At 48.3% G+C, this 27,320-nt stretch overlaps 1 protein-coding gene across 1 annotated transcript in view; it reads left to right on the forward strand.

Moving 5' to 3' along the window:
• Nucleotides 1-12,121: 12,121 nt before the first annotated feature.
• The window catches only part of ADAMTS17 (ADAM metallopeptidase with thrombospondin type 1 motif 17), a 393,371-nt gene continuing 378,172 nt past the window's right edge, over nucleotides 12,122-27,320 (forward strand). Inside the window, exons 1-3 of the mRNA XM_052659846.1 lie at nucleotides 12,122-12,200; nucleotides 12,613-12,983; nucleotides 24,886-25,039. Coding sequence (XP_052515806.1) covers nucleotides 12,122-12,200; nucleotides 12,613-12,983; nucleotides 24,886-25,039 — 604 coding nt within the window. The remainder of the gene's footprint in view (nucleotides 12,201-12,612; nucleotides 12,984-24,885; nucleotides 25,040-27,320) is intronic.

Here is a 27,320-nt window from a genome sequence, read left to right on the forward strand (position 1 = left end):
CTGGTCCCATCACTTCATGGGAAATAGATGGGGAAACAGTGGCAGACTTTATTTGTGAGGGGAGAGGGGAGGCTTCAAAATCACTTCAGATGGTGACTGCAGCCATGCAATTAAAAGACGCTTACTCCTTGGAAAAAAAGCTATGACCAACCTGGACAGCATATTCAAAAGCAGAGACATTACTTTGGCAACAAAGGTCCATCTAGTCAAGGCTATGTTTTTTCCAGTAGTCATATATGTATGTAAGAGTTGGACTGTGAAGAAAGCTGAGTGCCATAGAATTGATGCTTTTGAACTGTGGTGCTGGAGAAGACTCTTGAGAGTCCCTTGGACTGCAAGATCCAACCAGTCAGTCCTAAAGGAGATCAGTCCTGAGTGTTCATTGGAAGGACTGTTGTTGAAACTGAAACTCCAATACTTTGACCACTTGATGTGAAGAGCTGACTCATTTGAAAAGACCCTGATGCTGGGAAAGATTGAAGGTAGGAAGAGAAGGGGACGACAGAGGATAAGATGGTCGGATGGCATCACCAACTTGATGGACATGAGTTTGGGTAAATTCCGGGAGTTGGTGATGGACAGGGCGGCCTGGCATGCTGCAGTCCATGGGGTCACAAAGAATCGGACATGATTGAGTGACTGAAGTGAACTGAATTCTCTTAATTTTTGCTTATCTGGAAAGCTTTTGATTTCTCCATCAAATCAGAATGAGAGTCTTGCTAGGTGTTCTTGGTTGTCAGTTCTTCCCTTTAATCACTTGGAATATATTGTGTCATTCCCTTCTGGCTTGTAGAGTTTCTGTTGAGAAATCAGCTGATATCCTTATGGGATTTCCTTTGTATGTTGTTTGCCTTTCCCCCCTTATTCCTTTTAACAGTTTATCTCTGTCTTTAATTTTTGTCAGCCTGATTACCATGTCTCTCTCCGTGGGTTTATCCTGTCTGGGACTCTGCACTTCCTGAACTTGGTTGACCATTTTTTTCCCCAGGTTGGGGAAGTTTTCAGCTACTATCTCTTCAAATTTTTGAGGGGTTCTTTCTCTCTCTCTCTTTTCTCCTTCTGGGACCCCCTATAATGTGAATATTGGTATGTTTGAAGTTGTCCCAGAGGTCTCTTAGGCTGCTTCACTTCTTTTCATTCTTTTTTCTATATTCTGTTTTGCAGCATTGATTTCCACCACCCTATCTGCCAGGTCACTTATCCATTCTTATGCTTCAGTTATTCCACTGATTCCTTCTAGTGTACTGACCATCTCTGTTTGTTTGTTCTTTAGTTCTTCTAGGGCTTTGCTAACCTTTTTTTTTTTCATCTTCTCCATTATTTTTCTGAGATCCTAGACCATCTTCACTATCATTTTTCTGAATTCTTTTGTGGAAGGTTGCCTATCTCCATTTCATTTAGTTATGTTTCTGGGGATTTATCTTGTTCCTTCATCTGGGATATAATCTTATTTATTTTCATTTTGGTTATCTTTTTGTGATTATGGTATTAATTCTGGAAGATGATGGGATTGTAATTCTTGTTTCTTCTGCCTTCTCTCTGGTGGATGAAGATAAGAGGCTTGTGCAAGCTTCCTGATAGGAGGGACTGACTGGCTGTGGGGAAACCTGGGTCTTGCTCTGGTGGCCAGACTTCTACTCAGTCATCTTGAACCAATCCTCTTGTATGACATTTTTAAAAAAGTATTTCTGCCTACCTTGGGGACTAGGGACACACTCAGTTCAACTTAAATCCAATTGTCTGCTGATGGGTGGGGCTGGGCTCCCTCCCTGTTAGTTGTCTGGCCTAAGGCGACACAGTCCTGGAGTTTACAGGTGACACAGTCCTGGAGTTTAGGGCCACTGGTAACCTCCAAGAGGACTTACACTGAGTTACATCTCCCAGGACTGCTGCCACCAGTGCCCCTGTCCCCATGGTGGGCCACTGCCAACCCATGCCTCTGCAGGAGACCCTAAGCACTCAGAGAAAGGTCTGGCTGAATCTCCGTTGGGGCCACTGTTCCTTTCTTCTGGGTCCTGGTGCACACAGGGTTTCTTTATGCCCTCCAAGAGTGCAGTCTCTGTTTCTCCCAGTATGTAGAGTTCCTGTAATCAAATCCCACTGGACTTCAAAATCAGATTACCTGGGGATTCCTAGGCCCTTCCCCCAGGCTGGGGAGCCTGATATGGGGCCTAGAATCTTCACAATAGTGTGACAACCTCTTTGGTATTATTGTTCTCCAGTTTGTGGGTGACCCACCCTGCGAGTATAGGATTTGATTTCATCATGAGCGTGCCCCTCCTACTGTTTTATCGTGGCTCTTTCTTTGTCCTTGGGTGTGGGGTGTCTATTTTTTGGTGGGTTCCCATGTCTTCCTGTTGATGGCTGTTCAGCACCTAGTTGTGATTTTGGTACTCTGGTAGGAGAAGATGAGTGCATGTCCTCTCTGTTGTCTTGAACCAATCCTCTTGTATGACATGTTTTAAAAAGTATTTCTGCCTACCTTGCGTACTAGTTTTTCTCTGATGGTGCCAAACACATGTGCTCACAGATACAAGCATCCACACTCATTTCTTTCAAGGCAAGCTGGTCAGTTTCATCCCTGGATCTGAGTCAAGTCTTGGTGTAGAAGCCATGCACGGGGACTAACCATCTGACTGCTCTTGTGAGTGTAGTCAACTTGCTTACTCTGCATTTTGCTTCTAGGTACACTAAACTCCTGATGACCACTTCCTATACTTATGAGTGTTTTCTATTAAATCTTTAATCTACCTTGGAATTCATTTTAGCATACGCTTTGCATCTGTATTAGTTAGCTATTGCTGCACAACAAGTTATATCCACCCCCCCCCCAAAAAAAAACATACTGCCTTAAAAAATTAATACAATTTATTTTCTCTTGGTTTTTGTGGGTCATGAATTCACTCAGGGTACAGTGGGTGTGGCTTATTTCTGCTCACAGTGTTCTGGATAGAATCTTAATGCTGAGAACTAAAATCATCTGAAAGCTTGACGGGGTCTGGAAAACCTCGTTCCAAAGTGGCTCCATCACATGGCTAGTTGTTAATTCTATCATACTGGTTCCCTTTCCATGGGCATTTCCACAGGGCTTGTTGAGTGTCTTCATGCCACTGGTTTCCACCAAAGTAAGTAATCTTAGAGAAGAATAGGCTGAGTTCTATTCTCTTTATGACCTACCCCCAGAAATCACAAAAAATCATTCCTAACACATTCTATTCATTCAAAGCAAGTCAGTGAGTCTTTCTCTACCCTTCCTCCACACTTTCAAAGCAGAAGAGTTAGATTCCAGCTGTTGAAGGGCAGGGGGTTATAATGAGCAGATATATTTTAAAAGCATCATATAATCTAATATAAGTTTTGTCCAAGTTTATAGTCATCCAATCTCATATTGAATGGTCTATCATCACTCCAATTTCAGCCATTACCATTTGCTAAAATCAAATACAAATTTGTGTCTATCCCACTTTTCAGTCTTTACTTGCATTATGTTTTAGCCTAGTATTCCAGAGAAGGTGACTTCTTTGAGCAAAGAAAGGACGAGGAGAGAAAGAAGGGAATCTTGAGAGGAAAAGCTAAAAGAAGAGAGAGACATGGGAACCGGGAAAGGTGTTTTACAAAACAATGAAAAATATGTTGCTTTTCTCAGTCATCCTCATCAAGGGGAGTTGGTTGGGATGAAGCTGTGAGCTCAAGTCTGGCACTAAAGACCCTTATCTTGTTCATTCAGACATGTGGGCTGCAAGGCTTGCCTCCTGGTTAGATGATGTCTCCGGTGACCTTCAGCCGGACATAAGGATGGAGTTGTCTTTTCAACAATGAGGACACTTGAAGGCCACCGACACTCACTCCAAGGCAGGCTGAGACCTCAGGAGCACAGTCTAGGGGAGGGGAAGAGCCAGGATATTGAGAAAGGTTACGGCTAGAAATACCTTAGTACAACCCTTATTGAACAAGTAACAGCTATACTGAAAGACAGTTGGTCAGAGGAGTGATAACCTAGAATTTTTCAGCCATATCAGAACAGGGGCCTGAGTCAGGCAGGGGCTTCAAGCGGCCAGGGTACCTTTCATAATAAGCTGACACCGCCATAGCTCTGAAACCAGGAAAGGGCCTGGAAACCCACAGGGAGAGGTTGGCCATATTCACCTCGGGACCAGGGTGCCAGCCAAGTAGCTGAATTTGGGGGAGGATCCAAGGTCAACAGGGAAAGGGCAAAATATAAGTCTGAAAAAGCAGGACTTTGGAACAAAACGGAGGTGGGGCCTGCGTTTCACACCAAATGTGGTGTGGGAAGACAGAACTGATGCTGGACGCCCCCTGCTGGAGAGGATGTGGCATCTGACTGGCTCCCAGGAAGGAAAGTGAAAAAGTGAAAGTGAAATAGCTCATTGGGACCCCATGGACTGTAGCTTGCCAGGCTCCCATGTCCATGAGATTTTTCAGGCAAGAGTACTGGAATGTGTTGCCATTTCCTTCTCCATGGGATCTTACCAACCCAGGGATTGAACCTAGGTTTCCCACATTGCAAGCAGATGCTTTACGCTCTGAGACCCCAGGAGAGGTTGCCTCAAAATCCAAGTGAATTTAGTGTCAAAGAGGAACTTATCATGTGGAATACCCCTCTCTCCTCAGCACCCTACCAATGCCCAGTGATATCTGGAGCACAGGGCCTTCTTCCCCCTACATACAGATCAAGTTTGCGCGTGAATCTTGGCACCTGGAGCCATCAATCATCAGCTCAAGAAAGCTTGCAGTGGGGGAATTAAGGGAGGGTCATGTTTGGCTGAAGAGCCCGCAGTCCTCTTTGTGCTCTGCACAGTCTGCGTCTTGGCCCTCATTTCTTTCTTTTTTTATTATTTTTAAAGTAATTTCTTTATTTGGCTGTGCCAGGTCTTAGCTGTGGCGCGCAGGGTCTTTTAGTCACAGCATTGCAGGATCTTTAGTTGCAAGATGTGAGATCTAGCTCCCTGACCAGGGATCAAACCCAGGCCCCCAGCATTGGGAGCTTGGAATCTTAGCCACTGGACCACCAGAGAAGTCCGTGGCCCTCTGTCTCCAAGTTTGACATTTGAACATGGTGTCTCTTGGCAGAGTCTGTGCTGCTGTGGGGACTGTCTTGCTTTCAGTAACAATAGTAGTGGTCATGATGATGGTGACCAGCATCCAAACATCCAAGAGGCCATGAGGCTCAACATAACTGACCTGCTGGGGAGTCAGTTCCAGACAACATGATCAGAAAACGTGATCTGACACCAAAATGGAGCAGTTCACAAAAAACACCAGACAAGCTGAAAAACTCAGGATCTTTCTCATTTGTGAGTGCAATAGACAGCTTTGACCCCCAGACAAAAAAAGAGGGCTTCCGTTACATCAGATTTAAACTGCTACTTCCATCTGTAGGGCTTTTATCTGCTGGTTTGTCTTGCTTTTAATCTCTCCTAGCCCTCTTCCATGTGTGAAATGAGATTAAGCACTGCTCTTCCACAAAATTATGACCAGGAAATTTGTGTGTTAAGATAAAACAGGATCATAGCAAATAGTAGTGATTTCCTTTATCAAGCAATTTTTTTTTTTTTGGGAAAATATATCTAACATAAAGTTTGCCATTTAAGTCATTTAAAGTGTGCAGTGGTATTAGGTTACACTCACATTGTTGGGCAGCCATTGCCACCATCCATCTTGAGAGCTTTTTCATCTTCTCAGACCGAAACTTTGTTCCCATTAAACACTGACTCTCCATTCCCCTCCCCCCATCCCCTAGTAACCACTAGACTCCCTTCTGTTTCTGTAAATGTGACTACTCTAGGCACCTAATATCCACATATAAGCAGACTCATACAGTATTTGTCTTTTTGTGACTGACTTATTTCATTTAACGTCTTCCTTCAGATATATACCCAGAAGTGGAATTGCTGGATTCATCTGTTTTTTTCCATTAAGTTTTTTCTCTGTCCTGTTTTCCATAATGGCTGTACCAATTTAGATTCCCTCAAACAAAGCACGAGTTCCTTTTATCACATCCTTGCCAACATGTGTTATCTCTTGTTTTTTTTGATAATAGACATCCTAAAAGATGACCATTGTATCTACTACTGTGGGCAAGTATCCCTTAGAAGACATGGAGTAGCCATAATAGTCAACAAAAGAGTCTTAAATGCAGTACATGGATGCAATCTCAAAAACGACAGAATGATCTCTGTTCATTTCCAAGGCAAACCATTCAGTATCACAGTTATCCAAGTCTATGCCCCAACCAGTAATGCTGAAGAAGCTGAAGTTGAACGGTTCTATGAAGACCTACAAGACCTTTAGAACTAACACCCAAAAAAGATGTCCTTTTCATTATAGGGGACTGGAATGCAAAAGTAGGAGGTCAAGAAACACCTGGAGTAACAGGCAAATTTGGCCTTGGAGTACAGAATGGAGCAGGGCAAAGGCTAACAGAGTTTTGCCAAGAGAATGCACTGGTCATAGCAAACACCCTCTTCCAACAACACAAGAGAAGACTCTACACATGGACATCACCAGGTGGCCAACACTGAAATCAGATTGATTATATTCTTTGCAGCCAGAGATGGAGAAGCTCTATATAGTCAGCAAAAACAAGACCAGGAACTGACTGTGGCTCAGATCATGAACTCCTTATTGCCAAATTCAGACTCAAATTGAAGAAAGTGGGTAAAACCACTAGACCATTCAGGTATGACTTAAATCATATCCCTTATGATTATACAGTGGAAGTGAGAAATAGATTTAAGGGACTAGATCTGATAGACAGAGTGCCTGATGAACTATGGACGGAGGTTCGTGACATTGTACAGGAGACAGGGATCAAGACCATCCCCAAGAAAAAGAAAGGCAAAAAGGCAAAATGGCTGTCTGAGGAGGCCTTACAAATAGCTGTGAAAAGAAGAGAAATGAAAAGCAAAGGAGAAAAGGAAAGATATATCCTTTTGAATGCAGAGTTCCAAAGAATAGCAAGGAGAGATAAGAAAGCCTTCCTCAGCGATCAATGCAAAGAAATAGAGGAAAACAACAGAATGGGAAAGACTAGATATCTCTTCAAGAAAATTAGAGATACCAAGGGAACATTTCGTGCAAAGATGGGCTCAATAAAGGACAGAAATAGTATGGACCTAATAGAAGCAGAAGATATTAAGAAGAGATGGCAAGAATACACAGAAGAACTATACAAAAAATACCTTCATGACCCAGATAATCACAATGGTATAATCACTCACCTAGAGCCAGACATCCCATGAAGTCAAGTGGGCCTTAGGAAGCATCACTAGGAACAAAGCTAGTAGAGGTGATGGAATTCTAGTGGAGCTATTTCAAATCCTAAAAGATGATGCTGTGAAAGTGCTGCACTCAACATGTCAGCAAATTTGGAAAACTCGGCAGTGGCCACAGAACTGGAAAATGTCAGTTTTCATTCCAATCCCAAAGAAAGGCAATGCCAAAGAATGCTCAAACTACTGCACTAATGTACTCATTTCACACGCTAGTAATGTTCAAAATTCTCCAAGCCAGGCTTTAGCAATACATGAACTGTGAACTTCCAGATGTTCAAGCTGGTTTTAGAAAAGGCAGAGGAACCAGAGATCAAATTGCCTGTATCTGCTGGATCACTGAAAAATCAAGAGTTCCAGAAAAACATCTATTTTTGCTTTATTGACTATGCCAAAGCCTTTGACTGTGTGAATCACAATAAACTGTGGAAAATTCTGAAGGAGATGGGAATACCAGACCACCTGACCTGCCTCTTGAGAAACCTGTATGCAGGTCAGGAAGCAACAGTTAGAACTGGACATAGAACAACAAACTGGTTCCAAATTGGGAAAGGAATATGTCAAGGCTGTATATTGTCACCCTGCTTATTTAACTTCTATGCAGAGTACATCATGAGAAACGCTGGGCTGGAAGAAGCACAAGCTAGAATCACGATTGCTGAGAGAAATATCAATAACCTCAGATATGCAGCTAACACCACCCTTATGGCAGAAAGTGAAGAGGAACTAAAGAGCCTCTTGATGAAAATGAAAGAGGAGAGTGAAAAAGTTGGCTTAAAACTCAACATTCAGAAAACGAAGATCATGGCATCTGGTCCTATCACTTCATGGGAAATCGATGGGGTAACAGTGGAAACAGTGGCTGACCTTATTTTTGGGGGCTCCAAAATCACTTTAGATGGTGATTGCAGCCATGAAATTAAAAGATGCTTACTCCTTGGAAGAAAAGTTATGACCAACCTACATAGCATATTCAAAAGCAGAGACATTACTTTGCCAACTAAGGTCAGTCTAGTCAAGGCTACGGTTTTTCCAGTAGTCATGTATGGATGTGCGAGTTGGATTGTGAAGAAAGCTGAGCACCGAAGAATTGATGCTTTTGAACTGTGGTGTTGGAAAAGACTCTTGACAGTCCCTTGGACTGCAAGGATATCCAACCAGTTCATCCTAAAGAGACCAGTCCTGGGTGTTCATTGGAAGGACTGATGTTGGAAGCTGAAACTCCAATACCTTGGCCACCTGATGTGAAGGGCTGACTCATTTGAAAAAAGTCTGATGCTGGGAAAGATTGAAGGCAGGAGGAGAAGGGGACAACAGAGGATGAGATGGTTGGATGGCATCACCAACTCAATGGACATGAGTTTGGGTGAGCTCCAGAATTTAGTGATGGACAAGGAAGCCTGGTGTGCTGCAGTTCATGAGGTTGCAAAGAGTTGGACATGACTGAGAGACTGAACTGAACTGGCTGATCCTAAAAGGTATGAGGTGATATCTCATTGTGGTTTTGATTTATATTTCCATGATGGTTAGCCTGGAACAATTTTTCATGTACTTGTTGGCCATTTGTATGGCATTTTCTTTAGAAAACTATTCAGGTTCCTTTTCCATTTTTCAACTGGATGGCTATTTTTTTCTAGTGAGTTGCATAAATATCCCATATATTTTGGATAATAAACCCTTATCAGATGTATGGTCTGTAAATACTTTCTCCCATTCTGTAAGTAGCCTTTTCATTTTGTTGATGGTTTCCTTTGCTTTGCAGAAACTTTGAGATTTGATACAGTGCCATTTATTGATTTTTGTTTTGTTTCTTGTAATTTAGTTGTCATTTAAGAAATTGTTACCAAGACAAATGTCAAGGAGCTTTTCTCCTCTGTTTTCTTCTACAAGTTTTACCATTTCAAATTTTACATTTATTTCAAGTTGTGTTTTGTGAGTAGTATCAGACAGGGGTCCAAGTTCATTTTTCTTGCAAACTGATTTCTAGTTTTCCTACCACCATGTATCAAAGAGACTGTCTTTTCTCCTTGAGTATTCTTGGCTCCCTTGTCAAATATTCATTGATTATATATGCACAGGTTTATTTCTGGGCTCTATTAGCCATTTATCTAATGATTCACATTCAGATTTTTGCAAAATTTTTTGCTGTTAGTAACATGGTCTGATGAGCATTCTTTTACACATTATCAGTTTGTCTGTTGTAGTTAACCAGAACAGATAGCAAAGTTGTAGGGTGTGTACATGTTAAATTTGACTACAGTTTGTCTATTTTTTCTTCAAATTGGCTGCACCAATGTACACCCCTATTCACGGGCAGGAGAGTGTCCTCTCCCATCCTGTTACCAAGGGAAATAAAGATATTTCCAAGCTCTTATGTTTCAGACAGGCTGAAAGATGCAATGTCATCCTGCTGTTGCTTCAGGTTCCATGTCCCTACAGATTAATGCATTTGAGGGTCACCTATCTCGCCCCACCCCCCCACCTGGTAGGAACTGGGCTGCACGGCAGGAAGTGAGTGTCAGGCAGGCAAGCGAGGGCAGCTTCATCTGTGTTGACAACCACTCCCCATCGCTCGCATTACCAGCTGAACTCTGTCTCCTGTCAGATCAGCGGTGGCATTTGTAGGAACGCAAACCCTCCTGAGAACTGCCCATCCAGGGACCCAGGTTGCATGCACCTTATGTGAATCATCCCCAAACCATCTGCTCTCTGCCCTCCCCTCATCCCACCTGTGGAAAAATTATCTTCCATGAAACTGATCCCTGGTGCCAAAAGGACTGGAGACTGCTGACTATCTGATAGGTTAACGATGGCAAACTCAGGCGGGTTCCAACAGCAGGACTGTTCCTGAAAGGCAGTGGGGCTGCTACTCCCTGACTTTCAACGGCAGGACTTGGGCCAACAAAACTGCACCAAAAAGCTCTCCAGGATATTATGTTCCACCAGAAGATGATGCTGAACTTTCATTTGGCTGAGGCTGCTGTTAGAGGAGAGAAAAGCCCCAAACCTGGCCACAAGCAGGATGTGTGGGGAGACTTTCAGAAGCTTCAGATGCCCAGCAATGAGTGGCAGCCCCTGGAGCCGTGGAGGGTGGGGCGGACAAAGCAGGAGAGGATTCCACCAGCCATGCCCTGGAGAAACACAAGACGATGAGTTAGCAGTAGTGAGAGTGCTGGGCTTTATTAAGAGTCAGTGACACAGTCCCCTCCTAGGGTTAACTGGCATGAAAGCTGGATAGTGTTCACCTCTGGATTCCTGCTGATGACATGTAATCCCTGTGATACATTTTAGATTCTGAGAGGCCCTCAGCAGAGGACAAGAGAAGTGCTGTGGCCCCTCCGCTTTGAGAAAAGAAAACCAGGTAGGACGAGGGAAGAAGGAGAGAGAACTGAGCATGGCTGTGCATCAATTCATTCTGCTTTGCTTCTACAAGATGCTCCTCAGGAAACTAAAGGAGTCAGCTTTCCTGAAGACCTCAGTTATACTCTGAGGAAAAGAATCGAGTCATTCTGTTGCTGGAAGACCTGGGTCAAAGCCCAGGCTTTGCCTCTGTGTGCCTGTTTCCTAATCTGTAAAACTGGGTAATATTCCTTACTGCTTGCGTTGGGGGGCTCTTGTTTGTAGCGAGCAGCTCTGGGCTGGAAGTCAGGACCACAATTCCAGCTCTTGCTCTGACAGGAACTCACTGGGTGAGTTAGTAAGCTCCTTAAGCTCTCTCTCCCTCAGTTTCTCAGTCTGTCAGAGGGTGTGATCTTGCCAGTTTCACTGACTTCTGTGAAGATAAAGACAACAGGAGGCGTGAAGATTTTGCATAAACACCACTGCCTTGAATGTAACTAGTTGTTGTTCAGTCGTTCAGTTGTGTCCAGCTCTTTGCGACCCCATGAACTGCAGCACGCCAGGCTTCCCAGTCCTTCAATATCTCCCAGACCTTGCACAAACTCATGTGCATGGAGTCAGTGATGTCATCCAACCATCTCATCTTCTGTCGTCCCCTTCTCCTCTCACCTTCAATCTTTCCCAGCACCAGGGTCTTTTCAAATGAATCAGTTCTTCGCATCAGGTGGCCAAAGTATTGGAGCTTCAGCTTCAGTATCAGTCCTTCCAATGAATACTCAGGACTGATTTCCTTTAGGATGGACTGGTTGAATCTCCTGGCAATCTAAGGGATTCTAAGCGTCTTTTCCAGTTCCGAAAGCATCAGTTCTTTGGCGCTCAGCCTGCTTTATGGCCCAACTCTCACATTCGTACATGACTACTGGAAAAACCATAGGTTTCTCATAGCTTTTCTTCCAATGTGCAAAGTTGCACACCTTGTGAACGAAACTGCTCTGTCACAAACAACCAAAACTCATTTTACTTTAGATAGAGAGAAAATATGCCTTTATGGGTGAAGCCCCTTAAAGGTAGATAATTTCTGGCCTGTCTTCCAGGGAAACATATGGGGACAAAGTGAACATCAGTCAGGAGTCTCCCCGAGTGGTCCGGGAATGGGCGGCTATCACGCGGCTCCCTTGCGCCACCTGGTGCCCCATTCCCGCAACTGCCCAGAAACCACGTGTAAGAAAGTGCTTACAACCTAACTACGCACTCTGGGTCAGGCCCGCCCTAGCCAATCGGCGAGGGGGAGGCGGGGCGGGCGAAAGCGGGAGTCCAATCGTTGCCCGCCTCCCGAGAAGAAGGCGGGGCTTGCGATTTACCACGTTGGGTTTGTCCGCAGCGCTAATTACTTTTTCCGAAGGCTGGGGAGCCTCACTCCCGCTGGCGCCGCCGCCTCGCGCGCTCCTGCTCCGTCGCGGCCGCGCGGGGGGCGCCTGCTCCCGAGGACCATGTGTGACGGCGCCCTGCTGCCCCCCCTGGCCCTGCCCCTGCTGCTGCTGCTGCTCTGGGGACTGGACCCGGGCACAGGTAGCGGCCCGCTCCCGCCGCCCCTTCGTCCGCGCCTCCCGCGGCCACCCTCCGCCTGCCCTCCCCGGCGGCCTCCGCCTGCTCGCGCGGCCGCGGCGCGGCGGCCGGCCGCTGACAGCCGCAGGGTCGAGGGGGCGCGGGCCGTGGCCGGAGGACTCGGCTCCGGGCGGCCGCCGGGGGTCCGGCTCCCCCGAGGGCCGCGTCCCCGGAGGGGCCCGGGCGGCCGAGTCCGGAGTGGCGCGGGGCCCGGGCGGCGGCGCTGGCCGGCGCGGAGGTGCCCGGGCGAGGGATGGGATGAGGGCGCCGTCTCGGGACCGTGCTGGCGCTGGATGCCCGGCGCTGGCCCCCGCGAGTGGCGGGCGGCCGGGAGGGCGGGCCCCGCCGCGCTGACGCGTCTCGTCTCTCCCCGCAGCTGTCGGCGACGCGGCGGCCGACGTGGAAGTGGTGCTCCCGCGGCGGGTGCGCCTGGAAGACGTGCACCTGCCGCCCCTGCCCGGCGCCCCCGGGCCCCGCAGGCGCCGGCGGCCCCGCGCGTCCCCCGCAGCCCCGCGCGCCAGGCTTGGGGAGCGCGCCCTGCTGCTGCACCTGCCGGCCTTCGGGCGCGACCTGTACCTGCAGCTGCGCCGCGACCTGCGCTTCCTGTCCGGCGGCTTCGAGGTGGAGGAGGCCGGCGCGGGCGGGCGCCACGGACGGTCAGCCGAGCTGTGCTTCTACTCCGGCAGCGTGCTCGGCCACCCCGGCTCCCTCGTCTCGCTCAGCGCCTGCGGCGCCGCCGGCGGCCTGGTACAGCCTTTGCCACCTCCGGGTCTGCCTGGCGATCTGTCCGGGCGCCAAGGGTGGGGGTGAAGGGAGGTCTCCGGGGAGGGCTGGGCTGGCGGTGGGGCCCCCGATGTGCTCTGCCGCTGGCAGGAGGGAGCACCCCCAACCTTCCAGAGGGTCTAGGAGCAGAGGGCAAGAAAGGGGAGTCATTTCACTATCCAGCGCTTTCAGTCCTGAAAATTCAGAGGTGCGTCAGGCCAGCACCGACGTGGGGGTGCACAGCGGGATAGCCGCAGCCTGCCCAGGGAGCACAGGTCCGGCCCAGATGAAATCCACCAGGCCCCTAGAGTGAGATGGGCACCTGGCCGAGATGTAGAGAGAGACCTGTTTGCTTCTGCACAGGTGTGCTGTGTGCGTGTCACTGGGAACACCGATCTATATGTGTACAGTTCGTGTGTTCTTGAATTGGGGATCGAGTCAAGCATTGACCTCCTTTCTGTAATTCTGAGTCTTTACCCAGGAAAGGACATTTGGAGGGGGCCCCAGACAGGCCGCTAACCTACTCTTCTTAGTTAAAACATGGGAGCCAGGAAAGGGAAGGTGTCCCTAATATTTTTACCTTATGCTGCAAGTAGGCATTTGTTGGCACCTACCCTCAGCTAGGCCTGAGGAATGCTGACCTTGGTGATAAGCCCCTCTCTCTGTCCCTGGAAGCTCTCTGGGTGTGGCAGTAATCTGCCCTTACAACCTCCCCCCCACCCTGCGGTTTCTGCACCTGTGGAGTGCTCGAAGGGAGGGAGGAAGTCCTTGGCACCTCTGCCCTGCCTTTGCTCACACTGGCTCACTTGGTTACAGTGGTGCCCAAACAACACTTCTCAGCTTCTCATCAGGCCCCCAAGGAGCACAGATGGCTGGCAAATGGGCTGCCCCCAGCCGGCAGAGCCTGGGATGGGTGCAGAGCAGGCTTCTCTATCTTCTGGCGAAGCAGTTTCTGTGTCTGTCCTTTCCTGGCACAGGAAACTGCTTTCCCCACTTCCACCTTCTCTCGCTCCACCATCTAGAATTCTCTTGCCCTTACCCATATAGCGTGCAACAAGTTGACACGAATCTGCCACAAAGATCAGAAACCCTGAGGGCCAGAGTCTTTATGTAAGACTGCTCTCTTCCCGGCAGTGTAGGGGAACTTAGGGAGTAATTCTAAACTTGGCCTTCACCAGTTCCCCTTGTAGGATTTTTTGAGTTCTGATAAGAATGTGATCTTCATTTGCTGGACTGGAGAAATTGGCATCTTTGGTTAAACAAGGAAAAGGGACCGTGGAGGGGTCTGGTAGGAGCTAGGGTGGAACAGCGGCGGGGAGTGTGAGCTGTGGGTGAGGAGGCTTAAGCAGGGGTGAGAAAGGCTCAGATCACTGAAGGACTCGGGTCAAGGCTGTATCATGTTCTGGGAGGGACTGGAAGGCCCACATCATTTTTCCTGTTTTTGCCAAAGTGTTTAAAGTCTAGGTCACATCACTGTACTGAACATGGAAACATCTGAATCCCATTTGCTGCGGTTTAGTGAGTTTCTGTAGAGGTCAGAGTTTATACTTCTTGGTGTAAAGTTTCCAGAGAGGCGCTATCTGCGAAGGATCTGAGAGTGGATATCTGGATAACACTGATTTAAAATCCTCCTGGAGTGAGTGCTGGGCCCTTTCACACATGGCTCTGAGCTGTGAGAGTTCCCTTCTGTCCTCCAGGTTTTCAGCAGGACTGCCCTTCCCTTCAGCACCATGTGAGGGCGCTGTGCTTTAGATAAAGGAACAAGACAAAGAGGCTGCGTTAAGCATGTGCCAGCTGCGGTGGGGGCACCTCTAAGACTTGAGATTTAAAATTCGTACTTCTGTGGTTTCGTCTGCCTTGTGCATCCCATAGATGTAAGCTGGACATTAGACACTTCTTTCTAATACACCCTAGAGAGGAAAGGCGGGGGTTCAGAGACTGCCGGGTGACTTGGAGTGGACCTCTTTGGTGGCAGAGTGGTCCTGCTCTTCTAGAAAAGAAACCAGCAGGAATGTAGGCTAACCAGGTTTGCATCACACCCCACCTTACTTTGATTTTGGTACTCGGTGTGCTTAAGACAGTTCCGCTGGGTGGTAACGTTGTGTTAGCTCCTCTGGACCATGGTAGAGGCCCCGTAGAGATCTCGCTCGGGTGTTGTGTGTTTTTGAGGACAGGTTCAACCGTGAGGTATGGGGAAAGGAATAATGCCCAGCAGGTGAGTTTTGGTGCCCACAGTTGGGAGCGTTTCAAAGCCTCGTTGTGTCTGAAGAATCATGTTGAGCAGGGCTGGCAAACTGTTTCTGCGAAGGACCAAGTAGTAAATAGTGCAGGCTCTGCAGGCCGTATGGTCTCTGTCCCAACTGCTCAACACTGCTCTTTGAGTGCAGAAGCAGCCTTAAGAAGGTAAAGAAATAGGTGGACATGGATGTGTTCGATACAGTTTTATTCCGGTGTTGAGTATGAATTAAACCTGCTGCATCTCACGTCTCCGGAACAGCCTAATGAGGAGCGTTGCCTGCAGGGACGGGTGTGTGGGCTCTGCTCCCTGAGCTGTCTGCCCCCGGAGACGTTTGATACCTGTTTGAAGGAGATGCATGATTAGAATAGATCGTTCCTTAATTGTTCATGGGGGCAGGGGAAGTAAATCTCACACTCCATTTTGCTCTCCACCCTGGGAACCCTGCCTTTTGACGGTGGGCGGAGGTGGGGGTCTGTGGTGTTTCCCTTCTCTGTCTTCCCTTGAAAAGCTGTGCAAGCTGCATTTTTTGGATCTTCAGAGACCATGGGCTCAGGTATTAATTGTTTTATGTTTATGCATCTTCATTTTATTTACATTTCAGAGAAGTCCTCAGACATAACATAGGTTTTGGGAAGTTTCTGTAACTGTATATGACTTCAAAGCAATGAACTCTGGGCATACGAGGAAGGTATTTTCCCTCCCAGAGGATTTATTTGAGTTTGGATCAGCTGCCTCGTGTGAATGGGACCAGATCATGGAAGGCTGGCGGAATCCGAAGAAACTTCGGGTTAAGATTCACCAGAGCAGGCAGTGGAGGTGGAACCCCAGAGACAGAGTGAGTGTCCATCTCTGAAAAGACTCAGTGCTGCCTGTTGGAAAGAAGAGGACGGAGCGGCCGTCCTCATCCCCACGTGTGAGGAGAGGAGGGCGGACAGGCGGAGCGTCTGGTCTGCTGAACAGGGGCCCTTCTGCCTCAGGAGCACCAGGTCAGGGAAGTCCTTGGCCGGAACATGCCCGCCTCTTAGCTGGGGCTGTGGCCTGCGGGGGTGTGCTGTGGGCGAGATGCTGGGGCCACACGGGACACCCAGGAGCTCTGGGGCATGGCCCTTTTTCCAGGCCACCCAGGAGAAACAGAAGGTCAGGGGTGGTCCCAGGACACCTTCTCTGGAGTCACATCCATGCTCTGAGGATGCTGGCTTATGTCTCTTTCACCCAGGATGCTCACTGGGGCCTCATGGGCCAGCCAGCCTGGCTGTCTGTGCCCGACCACAGGGCAGGGGGCTCTGTCTGCCTGTGCCCGACCACAGGGCAGGGGGCTCTGTCTGCCTGGTGCCCAACCACAGGGCAGGGGGCTCTGTCTGTCTGTGCCCGACCACAGGGCAGGGGGCTCTGTGTGCCCGACCACAGGCCAGGGGGCTCTGTCTGCCCGGTGCCTGACCACAGTGCAGGGCCGGGGCGGGAGCCCCTCGCCCATGCTGCTCTCCACACTCTTAGTTCCCATAGCTCTTCCTTCCAGTCTGCTCAGGAGCTTTTAGAGAGTGCTCACTGTTTCCACAGGGGAAGAACTGTGGTTCAGATAAAAACGGGGTGGGACTGAGGTCAGCCAGGCAGTCAGCAGGTGGCTTAGAAGAGTTGGGGCCCACGCTCTCAAGACGGCAGCGTGATATCGATGAAGGGGCCAGTTGGGGAGGTTGCTGCCTCTCCCTTTAGAGTTGCCCAACTCGCTTTTCACTGACCACAAAATTGCCCAGCTTTTAAATGCAGCATCACTTGATCACTATAGCTGAGTAGGAAGCAGTCTTGGCAAAAGCCGTGTGGTGTGGAGGCCATTGGGAAGGGAGCAAAGAGACCACACCATGTTATCCTGCATCATGGTATTGATACAGGTGTGGGGAAGGCACACAGTCTTAGTCATTCATCAGTTAATGTTTCTGAAGAATTTATCATGTACAATATAAATGTATTTGGAAAATGCAAAACACATTTTTAAAAGCTTTGTAAAAACGACCGCTTGAGTGGATGTTAAGGAAAGCAAGGAGGGAAAAGACAGTTGTGAAATTTGGGGGATGTGGAGGAATTGAAGAGGAGAACCTGGAGCATAGAATTCTAAGGCCTCCCACCAGCTGCTCTGGAAGAATGCTCAAACTGCTTGACGGTACCTCTGTATCCACTGCTCGTGAGCATCAGGCTGCCTGTGACCGTAACCTTGGATACCTAAGCCTGTCTAGGTACTTACCTAGGGTACATAGCTAGATTTTCCCATCTGAACTTCGTATTTAGTTGGCAACCTGTTAAAAAAGAAGTCCAAGATGGGATGATGAACTGAATGAAGATGTCTTCTTTGGCAGCATTCTTGAAGCTTATTTCCCGAATTGGAGACACTGCAGCTCCTTGACCTTGGATATGTGCAACAGGAGATGTTTTTGCAGCCAGTATGTCCTGGGGATCCACTCAGAGTCAGCAACCTCCCCGTGCGTGCTGCTACACGCGGGCTCACAGGTGCACCGTCACACCCATGTTCTTTCGGAAATGAGACTGTTCTGGGCTGTGATCTTGAGCAAGTCACTTACGTCCTTTGAACGCCCCTGTCTGAAGTCACACAAGGGTAAATAGCATTAGCTTTGCGTGGCTGTCAAGAGAATGAAGTAAGATAAAGTCTGAAATCAGTTAGTGAGAGCCTGGCACGTTAAGGCATTGGAAACACGTTTCTTTTCTTGACCCACAGGCTGTTTCCAGACTTTTCCATTTATAGATCAACCAACCAGTCAAGGCTGTTGACTAAATGAGCAGATCATTATCATATACCTGCCGTGTGTAGGACCCTCCGGTAGGCTCCCAGTGAGCCTCATAGAGAAGTAGGGTATGGGGCCCTGTCTCGGAAGGTTCGCAGGGGAAGGAGCATGCTCTTAAGCCTGCAGGGTGGGGGTGGCAAGGGGGTTTCATCCTTTACAAGTGGTTCTCAGCCCTGAGCTGGCATCAGAGTTCCTGGCAGCATTTGCTACCTGGATTGCTGGCCACCCCCGACCCCAGGTTTCAGATCCAGTCCATCTGGCAGTGGACCCGAGAGCTTGAGCTCTGACAGGTTCTCAGGGGCTGCTTGCTGGTCAGGGACCATTTTGAGGATCACTGGCCTGGAGGCCATGAGGGGGCATTTCTGGCTACTAACCAGGGAGTCCCTCGGGAGAGCAGTGTGGGGAGGCCAGGAGCAGGGGGCATTTGGAAGGGCGAGGTGATGGGCTTCAAGGCTTGGGTGGTGGAAACAGAAAGGAAGACTACACGAGAGGGGTCAGAAGGAGGGGGTCTGTGACTGACAGTCTAGTGCTGGAAACAGGCCGACTTTGGAGTAAAGACCAAGAATCTGTGTTCAGGCAGTTGACGTTTGCTGAAGCAGCAACACAACCCTGAAAGGGGGGCTCCTTGTGGAGGTTGGGAGGCCCCTCATGCCTGTGCTGTATCAGGGATGCTCCTGGGACAGGTTTGAGCCCCCCCAGATTCCGCTGCTGCTGCTGCTGCTAAGTTGCTTCAGTCGTGTCCGACTCTGTGCAACCGCAAAGACGGCAGCCCACCAGGCTCCCCCATCCCTAGGATTCTCCAGGCAAGAATACTGGATTGGGTTGCCATTTCCTTCTCCAATGCATGTAAGTGAAAAGTCAAAGTGAAGTCGCTCAGTCGTGTCTGACTCTTAGCGACCCCGTGGACTGTAGCCTACCAGACTCCTCCGTCCATGGGATTTTCCAGGCAAGAGTATTGGAGTGGGGTGCCATTGCCTTCTCTGCTGAGGCCCCCTGAAAGTCTGAGGCCAGTGTAGCAGGGCCTGCAGCCCCAGGACTGTTATTCCTTCTTGGGAGCAGACTTGCTCCCTTCTTTCCAGCCACCTACACTCACCTGTCCACACGGAGGAGGCCACCAAGCCCCGGTCCAGTGAACCCAAGAACTGTGGCCTCCTGCAAAGGAGAGGCTTCGAAGGCTCCCTGGGCACGGAAGTTCCCGGGGGGGCCTTTGTAGGATGGCGAGGTCACCAGTCACGAGGCAGCTCCCCTCAGACAGAGGGAAAAGCGTCAAATGGTTCCAGAACATGCATGCAACAGAATTTCTTAAACACATTTTTCATGTTATGCAAAGAAGTCTCACTAATGTTAGGAAGTTACAAACCTTTCTGACCTTCACTCATTTTTCCAGCTGCAGGGACAGCTAGTCCAGCTTCAGGGGGTGGGGTGGGGTTAATAATACCCAGATTATAATGCTCTCTTAAAGCAGCACTGAAACCCCTCAAAGCCAGCTTCCAGAACAAAGGGAACTAAAAGGGAACCACTCAGAACTTTTGTAATATCAGGTTACACCTGATACATTTTATTTGCCACAAACTTCTTTAAAGGTAAACTATCTGCCTTCAATGCGGGAGCCCTGGGTTTGATTCCTGGGTCAGGAAGATCCCCTGGAGAAGGAAATGGCAACCCACACCAGTACTCTTGCCTGGAAAATGCCATGGACGGAGGAGCCTGGTAGGCTACAGTCCATGGGATCGCAAAGAGTTGCACACGACTGAGCAACTTCAACAAACTTCTTTAGTAGGATACCAAATCTTAGAAGATGTAAGATTTCTCTCTTCATTTCATCGAGGATTGTTGTCTCCTTTAAAAGCCAGAGGCCTCTAGGCTTCCAGTCCTGTCTGCCATGGGAGTCCAGAACCCTTCAGATGGGGTCTGCAGTGCTCTTGCATATACTGTGATCTCAGGCGTTTCCTCGCTGCTGTCTGTGGAACAGGGAGGCCTTGCAAGAGCATTTCCCAGTGGCTCCTTTCTCGACATAGATGGTGAGCAGAGGAATAATGCAAACCCAGCAAGCCCTGCTCAGCTCTTGGGGCCACAGGGCAGAGTGCCCCATCAGGAAGGCCCAGGCTGGTGCAGGCGCTCCGTGCCCAGGGCACCTCCAGATCCTGGATCAACGCAGGAGGTGGCTGCCTCTCCAGCAGCCAGCTGAAAGCTAGGAAAGTGGTTCTTGACCCTAGCTGCATCAGCGTCTCCCAGTGAGCTTAAAAAAATACCAGTGTCTGAGTTTCACCCCCAGGGATCTAACTCATGTGGCCTGGAGTGGGGCCTGGGCCTCAGGAGTTCTCAGAATCGGCTGGGGACAGGACCGTGGGCATGGGGCCATGGGAGCGCTGTGCTGGGGCTTCTAGTCCGCACCGGTCCGTCCACTTCATTCTGTTCAATCCATTTCATTTGAGTCCATCCCAGTACAGTCGAGTTCTCTCACATGTTTCTTGAGTCACTCTTATGTGGCAGACATTGGGAAAATAAGGAGGCATAATTCTGATCTTGCCTCAAAGACACTAACTCTGCACTGGGCTGTGACTGATGCCGTCTAACACAGCGGGGAGTGGGCTGGGACAGAGTGCCGGGGAAGGGGAGGGAGAGGATGGTTAGGGAAAGGGCTGACAAGTTTTTCCCCTGTGCTGAGCTTGTGTGTATGTGTGTATATATATGTCTGTGCATGTGTGTATATGTGAGTATGTATGTGTGTGTGCATGTGTGTATATGACTGCATGTGTGTGTGTGCGTGTGTGTATGTATGTATGTGTGTATGTATGCCTGTGTGTGTGTGTGTGTGTGTGGGTGGGTGGCAGGGAGGTGGTGGTGGAGACAGCACTTTTCACAGAACATCTTACCACCGCGATGACCCAGTGGGTGTTGGTGAGGCTTCAGGGTGCCTGGGGAGGGCAGGGGCGAGTCCCTCCTCGTGGTGGCTTCTGGATGGGTGGGCCGTGCCCTGCGGCCCCTCCAGGTGCTCGTTCTGGTCACAGGACTGCGTGAAATTCTGGGCCCCGGGGGCACCTGGCTGCTCAGTTGAGTGCAGGTCTTTGGCCCATGTGATGTCTCACCAGCTTTGCTAGTCTCTTTCTTGAGTAGATTGAAACCAGCGTGTGGTCCCTGTGAAAAGGAGGACCCTGTAAGGTAAGAACTCCACCGGGAGCTGAGACGGTGGGTGTGTGTGCGTGCGCGCGTCGCCTGCCTGTAGGCTTTCTTACAGACTCTCTGTGTTGTGTCACACCAGAACTACTGGCTAAATAGTCTCTACCCTGCGGCTCGGACCCTGGGTTGCGTGGAGGATAACTGGCTTGGAAAGTGCTAGGCACAAGGAGGGCTTTGCCCTCCCGCAGCCTGAGCATTTTGGGAAGACTTGGGACCCTGTCAGAATGGAGCGTGTCCTCCAGGGAGCACGGCCTCCTTCCATGCAGGGCCCATCTGTCAACTTTGTTTCAACCATGGACATTTCCACTGACAGTTCTTGAGGGGTTCTGCCCTGAGGCTTTCCGGTGGGGATCTGCACTGCCCCCCACAACCACCTCCCTGAAGTATCACAGTGAACAGACTCGGGTTTTAACTTCAGAGAAGAGGGGAGAAAGCCTTGCTTCCCGGCAGGTCATGCAGTACCACTTTAAGACAGTTTTATTTGGGCAGTAAAATCTCTTGAGTTGTTCTTGGCAGAAGTTCTAATGAAATGGAAACCTTGCAATCTGCTTAGAGCAGTAAGTATGGTCTCACCCTGTGATTTGGGGACTAAAAGTTGTAGGTGATCTGATATATTTCCAGAGGATTCATACTGATGCATCCTTTCAGAAGGTAGAGGAGTCTGTATCCTTTGGTGTGAGTAAACTTTGTACCTGAGGCTGGAGGAATTGCTGAGCTGTGGTGGAGACCAGTGCTTCTCAAAGTGTGGTCCTCAGGCCTACAGCAGCAGCGTCACCTGGGGACTTGTTAGAAATGAGTGTTCTTGGTGAGCATCCACGCCCTCCGGGTGATTTTGATGTACACTGGAGTTTGGGAGCCATTGCTTTAGTGTGTTTACAGCTTTTAGAAAGTAGTGTGGGCGGGGCCAGGGGGCGGAGAGAAGCAGGGATCTCCATGACAGCCTAAGACAGATCAGCTCTATCTCCCGCATCTGTGCTGGCAAAGGTGGTCCCGACCATGAGCCCAGAGCAGGGGCTGTGGGCTGCAGGGTCCAGCGGGCAAACACAGATAATAGCCAGTCAGGTTCCTTGTGGGAGGTTTACCTCGTTTTGTTGATGATTCAGAGGGAAGCTAGTGGCAGGTATCCTGGGAAGGAGGGCAGACTTATAATGCTGTCAGCATTGGTTCCAAATGAGGGGAAAACTTCTCTGCATTGTGTATATGTTTTTAAGAATTAATAGTCACTCTATTAAAGTGGCAAGTTGTTTTTCGTTCAGTTTACAAATCACGTTCTCATTATAATCTAGCAAGTTTTTGAAATTCTTTTTTAAGGAGCCTTTGGATAACATTAGATCCTGTTTACAAATATGGTGGTGAACAACATTTAAACCTTTAAAACCATGTTTCGAAATTTAGCATATTCAGTTTCATTTTCAAGTTCTTTTGTAGTCTGATTAAAGAATAAATCCTTTGCAAGAACTTAAATGGTTCTTGTAAATAATGAGTTACTAGTCTTGTAAAGAAGTCTTCAGTTCTCTTATACATTCTGATACTGCTTACGAACCTGATAAGATTTTAAAATTACAGGTCTAAATCACTGATGTACTTTAAATTAGATCCCAAATCTAATTCATTACTCCACCAAGTTCTCTTGAAACACTGAAGAAAATCTACAAATCTCCTATCACCAAACTATTAACACTAAGGTGTGACTCCATCCTCTCTATTTAATTCTAGTAATCCCCAGGGATAAGTTTCTGTATAAAATTCTAAATAGTCTGAGATTCTAAATAGTGATCCCTAGGGATATATATATATATATATATATATACACATATAACATATATATACATATAACTTATATATATGTGTGTAGAGGAAAACGTTCCCCAGTTTCTCTCTGCAGCCTTGCATGACCACTCTTGTTTCAACTTAATTTCCATCACATCCTCCCTACCCTGGCTTTGCACATTTTATTTCCTTCACTAAAGACAAAACAGTCTCTCAAGAGTGCCTCCAAACTAACCTTAGGGACAAAATGCAAATACCAGCACAATTGATCTGGTATAAGCTGGGGAACTTTTATATATATACGTGTATATATGTATATATATGTGTATATATGTATATATGTGTATATATATGTATATACATATATGTACACTTTTTTTCCCTATTAAGGATATAATTGTCATTAATTCCCAACACTTTTGGAGGTACCTGCTCAGGTTGACTTTTGGGGGATGACCAGTTCAGTCGCTCAGTCATGTCCGACTGTTTGTGACCCCATGACCACAGCACGCCAGGCCTCCCTGTCCATCACCAACTCCCGGAGTTCACCCAAACCCATGTGCATCGAGTCGGTGATGCCATGCAGCCATCTCATCCTCTGTCGTCCCCTTCTCCTCCTGCCCTCAATCTTTCCCAGCATCACAGTTTTTTCAAATGAGTCAATTCTTCACATCAGGTGGCCAAAGTATTGGAGTTTCAGCTTCAACATCAGTCCTTCCAATGAACACCCAGGGCTAATCTCCTTTAGGATGGACTGGTTGGATCTCCTTTCAGACCAAGGGACTCTCAAGAGTCTTCTCCAACACCACAGTTCAAAAGCATCAATTCTTTGGCACTCGGCTTTCTTTATAGTCCAACTGTCACATCCATACATGACCACAGGAAAAACCATAGCTTTGACTAGATGGACCTTTGTTGGCAAAGTAATGTCTCTGCTTTTTAATATGCTGTCTAGGCTGGTCATAATTTTCCTTCCAAGGAGTCTTTTAATTTCATGGCTGCAATCACCATCTGAAGTGATTTTGGAGCCCCCAAAAATAAAGTCCGCCACTCTTTCCCCATCTATTTGCCCTGAAGTGATGGGACCGGATGCCATGATCTTAGTTTTCTGAACTTTGAGCTTCAAGCCAACTTTTTCACTCTCCTCTTTTACTTTCATCAAGAGGCTCTTTAGTTCCTCTTCACTTTCTGCCATAAGGGTGGTGTCATCTGCATATCTGAGGTTATTGATATTTCTCCCGGCAATCTTGATTCCAGCTTGTGCTTCTTCCAGCCCAGCATTTCTATGATGTACTCTGCATATAAGTTAAGTAAGCAGGGTGACAATATACAGCCGTGACGTACTCCTTTTCCTATTTGGAACCAGTTTGTTGTTCCATGTCCAGTTCTAACTGTTGCTTCCTGACCTGCATACAGGTTTCTCCAGAGGCAGGTCAGATGGTCTAGTATTCCATCTCTTTCAGAATTTTCCACAGTTTATAATCCACACAGTCAAAGGCTTTGGCATAGTCAATAAAGCAGAAATAGATGTTTCTTTGGAACTCTCTTGCTTTCTCGACGATCCAATGAATGATCCAGGGAGATGACTTAAAAATAGTTTAAAAAGTTTTTTTTTTTTTTTCCCCAAAACACAATAATATACCTTTGAAAGTGAACACAGAGAACTGGTGCTGTTGTGCCCCAGCCCATGCCTTCCATCGCTTGATCCCCAGCACGACTGGTGGGTGGCATGCTTCAGGTCACACACGAGCTCATTCTGGGGCTCCATGAATCAGCGGAACCTGCAAAGCAGCAGCCCCAGCACGGGAACAGGCCTCAGCTGGGTGGCCTTCCTAGCTTCTGCCGCTAGGGTCCTGGACGGGCCTGAATGAGGATGACTAACGTCTGTTTTTCTCTTTCTGGGCAGGTTGGCCTCATCCAGCTTGAGCAGGAGCAGGTGCTCATCCAGCCCATCAACAGTTCCCAGGGACAAGAGCATCTGGTCAGGCGCAAATGGTCCTTGACACCCAGCCCCTCTCCCGAGGCCCAGATACCTGGGCAGCGCTGCAAGGTCCTCACAGGTGAGTCTGGGAAACAGCGTGAATGGCTCACAGCACGTGCCTATACACTGTCGCGCATCCCTAGACCATCCCCGTTGATGTTTCTCCGAATATACTGAAATCCTGTGAACAAGAACTTAGCTTTCCTGTGTTTTGAAAGCTATTTTTAAAATTACCTATAAGGCCACTTTCTTTTCCTTTCCATGTGTGTTTATACCAGTGTTTCATGCGTAGCAGCCCTTTGAAAAAGGCATTTGTAGAAAGAACCAAGGATCTCTCTTTGTTACATCTCAATTTTATAGACCAGGAGCAAGTTGAAGCTTGAAAAACCTCAATGGCTTATCGTTGTCAAGCCCAATGTTGGTGGCAGAGCTACAGTAATTCCATCCCTGGACAGCTTGGCCAGAGTGTGCTCTGCTTATACAGAGGCCCTCCATCTTGGCTGCACTGATCAGAGTCAAGTGGGGAACTTAGGAAACAGTGGTTCTCAATGTGTGACCCCTGGGCCAGTAGCGCCAGCACCACCAGGGAGTCTGTTAGAACTGCGTGTTCTCATATGCCCCTCCCCAGCCCAGCCCGAGTCAGAAACCATGGTGGTGGGTCCAGGTAAATCTGGTCAAGTTAGGTGTGAGAGCCATTGCTTTAAAAAGTGTACACTAGCCAGTCCCCCAGATCCTGATCTAATTGGTCTGGCGTGACTTGGGTGTGTTTTTAAAGGTGGTTCTGATGAGCAGTTTGGGCTGAGAACCCAGGGTTCTTGTACTCTGTGGCTCTGTTTGGGCACCCTGTGGATTACCTGTCGGAGTTTAAGGACCTCTCACAGTGCAGGATCACTGGCCATCTGCCTGTCGGTGTCCCTTGATGAAGAGTTCGCAGGTGGTGCTTCCTCCCTTTTGGGTCAGTCTTGGGTAGATCATTTTTTTCTTTATCTCCTCTCAAAGTGAATGGCTAGCGATCATTCTAAATCTGTGTTTTCTGCATTTGCTCTGAAGATATTGTTTCGGAGGCAGAGGTTCTCAGTACTGGTTGTCCATTGGTATCACCTGGGGCGCCTTAACAACTAGTCACACCCCGGTCCTGCCCCTAGAGAGCCACTTTTATTGGTCTGGGATGTAGCCGGGACATCTGGCGATTTGAAACCTCCCCAGGTAGTTCTAATGTCCGGCTGGTGCTGAGAACTGCTGCCCTCAGACGTTTTAAACGTGAGTAATAGCACCTGTGGACCATCGGAAGCGGGGTTTTCTCGGGTGAGGACCACCAAGCAGGGCCACAGAGTAAAACCCAAGAGCAAATAAGTTTTATTCCTACGTTTCCTCTACTCAAGCTGGTGCTCGTCAGCTGCTAGTCAGTGACCAGCACCTCGGGGTGCCTGTGGATGGTATTGTGGAATATTTGTCTGATCACCAGCTGCCATCCTCTCTGGGGCCGTGATACCAAGGATTGCTGACAGATTGGTCAGTTGTGCTGGTCTTTGCTTTTTTGTCCCTGAGGTTAGTTTGGAGGCACTCTTGAGAGACTGTTTTGCCTTTAGTGAAGGAATTAAAATGTGCAAAGTCAGGGTAAGGAGGATGTGATGGAAATTAAGTTGAAACAAGAGTGGTCATGCATGGCTGCAGAGAGAAATTTCTGAACTTGCCTAAAAAATAATCCTCTTCCCAGCCCCCAGATCTCTCATCACCATGCTCTGCCATGCAGGAGCACGTGTTTGTTTAAGGTGATGCCAACTCAGGCTCTGTCTTGGGTAGGAACACAGACTTAAGAGAAAAGTATAGATTTTGCTTCTGGTCCTTCTTGCTTTGTGTGAAATACTCAGTGAGCTTTGTTGCTGTGTGAAGAAAGACAACAGGCCTTCTAAGAGGCTTAGCTAATAAGCAGTTAATTAGGCCCTATCTAGTTTGGACTACCTTTTAAACATTGGGGGTTTAGAAACTGGAGAAATTAATTTACCAGGATGCCAGCAGAATACATTCTTGAAGTTTCCTGGAAAGATTAATGAGATTAGTTCATGATTTCCCATGGGAGCATGTTCTTTATGGCTGACCGCGGCAGTCACCAGGGTCATCGTGCCTTGTCACTGATCTTGTGTTATCCCAACCTTGGACATGGCCTGGGGGTGGGCAGCTGGCTCAGGCAGGTGAAGAGCAGTCTGATAACTCTTTCTCCTCCGTGAAGCACTCAATTCCTCTGCTGATGGAGTCCGGGTAAGCCATCATGCTGTCTAGGGGCAGAGAGGCTGACACAGGAAAGGGCACCTGGGAGGAATCACTGCCTTCTGTTTTGTATCACAGAGGCTGCTTTTCTA

The sequence above is a fragment of the Budorcas taxicolor genome, chromosome 21 (assembly GCF_023091745.1).
Source record: "Budorcas taxicolor isolate Tak-1 chromosome 21, Takin1.1, whole genome shotgun sequence".
NCBI lineage: Eukaryota > Metazoa > Chordata > Mammalia > Artiodactyla > Bovidae > Budorcas > Budorcas taxicolor.